The 7150-nt window shown below is 36.3% G+C and overlaps 1 protein-coding gene across 2 annotated transcripts in view; it reads left to right on the forward strand.

The window, feature by feature from the left end:
- LOC121439101 (endoplasmic reticulum junction formation protein lunapark) overlaps window positions 1-6909 on the forward strand; it is a 55423-nt gene extending 48514 nt beyond the window's left edge. Inside the window, exon 14 of one of the 2 annotated variants that reach the window (XM_041639604.1) lies at window positions 4821-4955. In XM_041639604.1, the coding sequence (XP_041495538.1) occupies window positions 4821-4829 (9 nt within the window). In that variant the 3' untranslated portion in view covers window positions 4830-4955. Of the gene's footprint in view, window positions 1-4820 lie in introns of both variants that reach the window. The other variant, XM_041639603.1, reaches the window with a different exon arrangement.
- Window positions 6910-7150: the final 241 nt, after the last annotated feature.

Here is a 7150-nt window from a genome sequence, read left to right on the forward strand (position 1 = left end):
CTTTGTTCCTTAAATATACTGACCCGAAGGAAAGCAAAAATGCCTTCTTTACAACCTATGTACTTAAAGATTGAAGTTGCCAACTTCAGTTTAATGATGAGGAGGGATATGTACAGTGTACATATATAGTGAGCACTATAAGAAGGCCAAGTTTTGATTTCCCCACAAAGAAAAAAGAAATTATTTTGCTAGATTATTTAGTTTTCTTTAAGAGCTAGGATAAAAATCCAAAGCTAAAGGCCCTTTTTATGTTTTTGCACATGTGTGTTTATAGGTGAAGCAGTAGTGTTTTTATTATACAGTTACATGGTTTTGAGTTTGCGACTTCTAGCTGAGCTGAGGCTCAGCCTAAACAGTCAGTTACTAAGTGCTATTATTTGGTAGAAAAACACTGCTGTTTTAGTAATTTTAGAGGGAAGGTGGTGAATAGGAATAGGAACCAAAACAGATTGATTTATCATTTTTGTTTCATCATATTTTGGTATACTCTTTTTGTTTGTTTTGCATTATAGATATTAAACCTGATTTGAATTATTTTTTTTGCATATATAATCAGGTCATTCAGGTCACTATCTTAAGTCTTAGTCTTTTGGTATCTTATGGTCAAATACTAACATTTTTTGTTTTTGTTTTTTTGTTTTTCGAGACAGGGTTTCTCTGTGGTTTTGGAGCCTGTCCTGGAACTAGCTCTTGTAGACCAGGCTGGTCTTGAACTCACAGAGATCCGCCTGCTTCTGCCTCCCGAGTGCTGGAATTACAGGCGTGCGCCACCACCGCCCGGCCACTAACATATTTTAAACTGTTTTATATTACCAAACTAATTTAAACTGAAGCTACATTAAACAAAACAAAACAGTTTTTGTTTTTATTAGGATAGGCAAATGATGTTTTCATAGAAATTGGTGCTTTAGGGATTGTATGTGGTCTTACTATAATACTGTAATGTTTCAATGTAGAATTGTTCCATATCTGTTAATTCTGTGCACCTGGTCTTTTAGATCTTGTTTGTATGGTTTCCTGTAAGGTGGAATTGACCCCTCAACATCAAATGCTGACTGGTTTGCGTCGTAGGTGTATAACACGCCAGTTCTTTTTCAGTGTTGCTCCCATCAAGATTGGTTTTACAGATCAACCCCAGAGAAGAGAAATACTTATAAATAGGCAGTTTGGTTATTTTCAGTTTCTACTGATCATTTCACAGGTTTTTAGTTTTCCATATATTTTCTGAAATATAATTTTGACTGGAGACTGTGTCATATTTTCTAGTTATTGAGACACATGGTATTTCTTTGAATTCATGTATTATAGGTGTTTAAAATTCCAGTTCCATTCTGTGTATTAGCTTTTTATACAAACCTAGAATTTTAAAATTGGCTTTGACTTGGTAAAGTTTTTAAAGTTAGTAATATTACAAAAGTTTAATATAATAAAGTTTGAACCTTGACCTCTCTGCTATTGTGTTTGTGTGTTAGAACTTAACCAATGGTATGTGCCTATGTTCACTTAAACGTGGTGTTAGTGGGTTGTACCCTGGCTATTAGCTTTTTTTTTGTTTTGTTTTGTTTTTGTTTTTTTTAATATTTATTTATTTATTTATTATGTATACAATATTCTATCTGTGTGTATGTCTGCAGGCCAGAAGAGGGCACCAGATCTCATTACAGATGGTTGTGAGCCACCATGTGGTTGCCGGGAATTGAACTCAGAACCTTTGGAAGAGCAGGCAATGCTCTTAACCACTGAGCCATCTCTCCAGCCCCTAGCTTGCTTTTTTTTTTTTTTTTTTTTTTTTTTTATGGCTTGATTGGTTGGTTTCAGAAGGCTTACTAAACAAATGACAAATTTCTTGCTGAATAAATACTGGTTTATGGCTAGAGAGTATGGAAAACTGTGACTCTTTTTTTTTTTAATTTATTAGATTTTTTTTTTAAATACTAATCCAAATTCCCACTCACTCCTCTCCTCCACCCACTCTCCCACCCCCCCTCTAATCCTAAGAGAGGGTAAGGCACTTTGCTTTGTGGAAGGTCCAGGGCCCTCCCTACTACATTTATGCTGAGCAAGGAATACATCCAAAGAGAATAGGATCCCAAAAAAGCCAGTACATGCAGTAGAGATGAATCCCAGTGCCTCTTCCAGTGGCCCCTCAGTCTGCCCCAGCCATACAACTGTCAACCACAGCTGGACTGGGAAGGAACAAGCATAGGCCCAAGCTGTGACTTAAAATTCCACTGTGAATAAATTCTGTGAGGGTTGAATTACAAATGGTTGGTAACTCTTAAATTTTCTGCAGGAGAGGGTGATTGCTTTTGTAGCAGAAGTGATTTGTATATATCCATAGAGTTTTGTAGCAGAAGTGATTTGTATATATCCATAGACTTTTGCTTGCCCTTTCTGCCCTGCTAATTTAACAAAACTGAGTGACTCATTGCTTTTCTTCCCATGGTGCAGCAGTGCCCTTTAAGTTCCATATGATAACAACCAGACTTCTATAATTGTGTCACAAGTATCATTTATGACCATCCCTCACTGCTTTGTGTGATTGCTACTATTTGGATTGTCATACAGTAAGATATTACTATATGGATGCCCCTAATTGTGGAGTCTGAGCCTTTTGTTTCTGAGGAGAAAGTAGTTGTAACTAATCCTGTAGATGGGCATCCAGGATATAAGTTTTAGGAGATAATACTTTAAAAATATTTCCCAAATTCTGACAAAAAGGTGTGTTTGTGTTTATTAAAACCAATGTGCTTAAACCATCCATTTCTAGTACTTTTACAATGGTGTGTACATAATACTTATCATTTTCTTACAAAACTATTTATTTGTGAAATTTTGGCTACATGTTACAAGGACTTTTACTAGACTCTTAATCAGGCTGGCCTTCCCCCAGATTTTTTTGGATCAATGACATTTATAGTTTATCATAAAGAACAATTTTGAGCATAGCAAATTTTGTCTTTTGCTTAGCTGATGTGGTTTAATTACTTTTCTGCTAGCAAGAATATTAAGTTTATTATATATAAAAAAAGGAAATGCCTTAAAGCTGGATTTTTATCTTTGACTTGAAAATTAGGTGACTCCAAGCTCTCACTGCTTCTGTCACTCGCTCCCCCACCTCATTCTTTAATATTTAAAGGATTTAAGAAAGTTTAATTAATCAATTTTTATTACTAAATTATTATTATTAAGAGATTTAAATTAAAAATAAAAAATAATTAGGATTTAAAGGGAGTAAGTTCTCATGTAGGGACAGACTTTCTGTGTATAGACAGAAGGAAAAAGACTGTTTTTTTTGTCCTAGCACAGTAAAGTATGGAGCATATTCTAATCCCTAAGTTTAAATAGTGGCGGGGGGCGGGGTGTCTTGGACAGGGATAAAGAGAGACAAGACTTAGAGTTGTAAAGGTGGATCTTGACTTCTCTCATTCTTGAATAATGGAAATGTATAATAAGGTCTGTAGAGTACTGCCTGCATATACACACACATACATACACACATACATACATGCTCATATGTGCTCATCACAAAAGCATAATTTATACATTGTCTAGAGTGTTAGGAAAACTGTTTTCTGTTCAGGAACTTAGGAGATTGTACATTTGTTTTCTAGACTCTCACCTTATTGTCCTAGTTAGGGTTCTCTTGCTAATTTCATGGAAGAAATAGTTTATTTCACCTTATAACTTCCAACTTCCAGGTCATAGTCCATCTCTGAGGGATGTTGGGTCAAAAACTCAGGGCTGGAAACTGGAGGCAGGAACTGAAGTAGAGACTAGAGGGGTGTGTTTACTGGCTTGCTCCCTGTGACTTGCTCACCTTGGTGGTTTTTTTTTTTTTTTTTTTTTTTTGGTTTTTCGAGACAGGGTTTCTCTGTGGTTTTGGAGCCTGTCCTGGAACTAGCTCTTGTAGACCAGGCTGGTCTCGAACTCACAGAGATCCGCCTGCCTCTGCCTCCCGAGTGCTGGGATTAAAGGCCCACCTAATACAACTCAAGGTCACAGTGTGCAGGCCTCTCCCACATCAATCATTAATCAAGAAATGCCTTGGGATAGAGGTGGGCGGTCCTTGGGCTTCCCACAGGTCAGGGAACCCTGATTGCTCTTCGAGCAGATGAGGGAGGGGGACTTGATGGGGGCGGTTGCGGGGAGGAGGCAGAAATCCTTAATAAATAAATAAATTAAAAAAAAAAAAGAAATGCCTTGGGGATGTGCCTTACCCTCTTTGAGGAGTAGATGGGGGTGGTTGAAAGGAAGTAGGTGGAGGGGAGGAAGTGGGAACTGGAATTGGTATGTAAAACGAAAAAAGATAGTTTGTTTTCTTTTTTAAAAAAATAAAATAAAATAAATTATAAAAAAAGAAAAAGAAGCCAAGCTAAGGCTAGGCATTCATAACTAAGAAAAAAAAAAAAAGAAGAAAAAATAGAAATGCCCCAAGCCCACAGGCTAATCTGAATGAGGTGGTCCTTCAGTTCAGTTCCCTTTTCCCAGGTGACTCAAGTCTGTGTCAAGTCATCAAAAATCAATAAATTTACAGTATCTCATCCTGTTGGGCCTTGAGTTTTGGACACTGAACTTGCCGACGTATCTTTAGAAGCCTGTTGTGTATGAAAATATGGGTTTATTTCTGTCAGTCACTCAGTTATACTCATTTCTAAGTGGTGTGCTGTAGAGTTAAGTGCTTGCTGTGGAAGATGTAAGAGGTAGTATTGGACCATCCTACTGTTTCTTAGTACATGTGTAGTTTATCTCTGATTTTGCCTTATTTAGCACTTTTGACATTTGGCTATTCCTGAAGTCTTCTGTCTTTCTCTTTTCAGAATCTTTAGAAGAACAAGATGGTTTTGATAATAGTACAGAGCAGAGAGATGAAAACCTGCCAGTGGCAGAGCAGACAAGCACAGTGAGTGAAGACACATCTGGTTCAGAGGAAGCAGAGGAGCAACAAGAAGAGACTGAGACCGAGGAAACGCCAGCAGATGAAGCCAAGTCAGCCGTGCTCAGTGATGATTCTGTTTCTAATCTTGAACCAAGTGGAGAACCTTTGGTGACATAGTAGTAAATAATTCCATGTGCCTTCAACTGGATGTTTGTAGTCTTGTTGATGTCAGTTATTGCTTTTTTTTGTGGTACTCAAAAATTTGCCTTTTAGATATATGCTTAATATTATTCAAATTCAGATTGCCTAGTGAGCTCAGTGTGTTCAAGTCCTGACTACTGGGCATTGAATGTAAAAGCACGTGGTGTCAATGAGTGTGCAGAGACCCACGAAGCTGTTAGGTACTTTGTGCATTCTAAAGTTTAAACAAAAAAGCATTTTTGTTTTCTACATCTATAACTTGTAAGTAATACCCATTTTGACATAGGAATTTTGGCTAGGAATAATTTCTTTAATAGTGTTAAGGATTGAAACATAATTAGGATTTTGAATTTAAAATCATTAAATTTTAACTCCTGAGATATTTGCCAGTGGGGAAGGAAATACCTTTTTAGGTGTTTACATTAGGTGACACTGAAAGCTGCAACCCTGATTACATAGGCATCGGTACGAACTCTCAGTAAGATGCACCAACAGTCAAGGGCAGTGTTTCTTTTGATGTCTTTTCCTTTGCAGCTGGGCCAAAGGCACATGATGTATATAGTTAGTTTATGTTTACATATTAACAGATAGGAACTGCGTCTGCACTTGGCTGTACTTGAATTCTTGGTATTATTTATATTTGTAAAATAATGATGATATATAAATGAATTTTTTCATGTGTGTGTTTTGTTAAGGAAAATAAAGATGACCTGGCAATGTTTATTCTTTGTTAAATATCTAGACTTCTTCACATGTGTTTTGATGGATGACCAGCTATCTGAAAAATAATTTTGGTAGAGAGAGTTCATTATATGATAAATATATATAATGTTTTGGGTTTTCATTTAGACTTTCAAATTCAGAGAAATAAGATAGTGTTTTTAATCAGAAGTTAAAATTTTCTGATTTTGAGATGCGTTATGGCATTTGTACTTTTAACTGTGAGAGACAAATACTTTTTTTAGAGTAGGCAGTTAAGTGCTAATGAAGCTTACTGGATTGAACATGTATACCTAGGATCAGGTGGGGAGAATTTTGATATAGACTAGTTATTCTTAAACACAATATGATAGTTTGTTCTAGCTTCCTTTTATGTGTCTTCTCCAGTATTGAAACACCTAGAAGTGAAGTCACTATGCCAGAGGAGAGACATGCTGGCATAGTATATCTGGCTAATCTTTTTGGTTATAAATGTCTATTTCAATTCTATATACTTTTTATCTTTTAAAAGTTTATTTTTATGATTTAATATCTCATCTGACATATATTAAAGAATCCAGTTTAACAGTCTGTGGTATTTTAGGTTAGTGCCCATAAATTCAAGCATATGGAACTAGACTTGAATGTCAGGTTTGTAATCCTGGGTTTTTCACCTAACCTCTCTGCATTCACTTTATTTGTAAAGTGGAAAGAATAATATCCATTTTCCATAGGTACTCGAATGATAAAAATAATTTATATGATGTGCCTAGCTTTCCTGCTGGAAAATTAGTAGATATTAGGTTACATGGTAGAATTTATTTATTTTTATTATTTTTATTGAAATCCTCATGAAATATGGAGGTTATTTCTATGGGAGATAATGAAATTTAAAAGCATGAACACTGAGTCGGTTTCTCTGCACAGAAACAGTTTGCTGCATTACTGTCATATGCTTGTGTCTAAATGATAGATTAAAGAAATGGAGAAGTGGAACTGTGGAATAGAATCCTTTTAAACAGATGTGTTTATTTTTATGAGTGTGACTGTTTCACTTGCGGAAATGTATGTGCATCACATGTGTACCGGGTACCTGCAGGTGTCAGAAGAGGGTACTGACCCCTTGAAATGATGGTTACAGATGATTGTGAGCTTCCACGTGGATGCTGGGGATCAGATCTGGCTGGAAGAGCAGGAAGTGCTCTTAACCTCTAAAGCTGTCTCTGCAGCCTCATCTAACATTTTTGTTTTTAAATTTCACTGTGTGTGTGTGTTTGTGTGAGTGTGTGAATGAGTGTGTGTGTGTTGGTAGTACCTTGTTGAATCTTGTTAAAAAACATCTGAAGGTGAGCACCTCAGAGAAAAGGAATG

This window comes from Microtus oregoni, unplaced genomic scaffold (assembly GCF_018167655.1).
Source record: "Microtus oregoni isolate MIOR12 unplaced genomic scaffold, Mior012 000060F_002, whole genome shotgun sequence".
Classification (NCBI taxonomy): Eukaryota; Metazoa; Chordata; class Mammalia; order Rodentia; family Cricetidae; genus Microtus; species Microtus oregoni.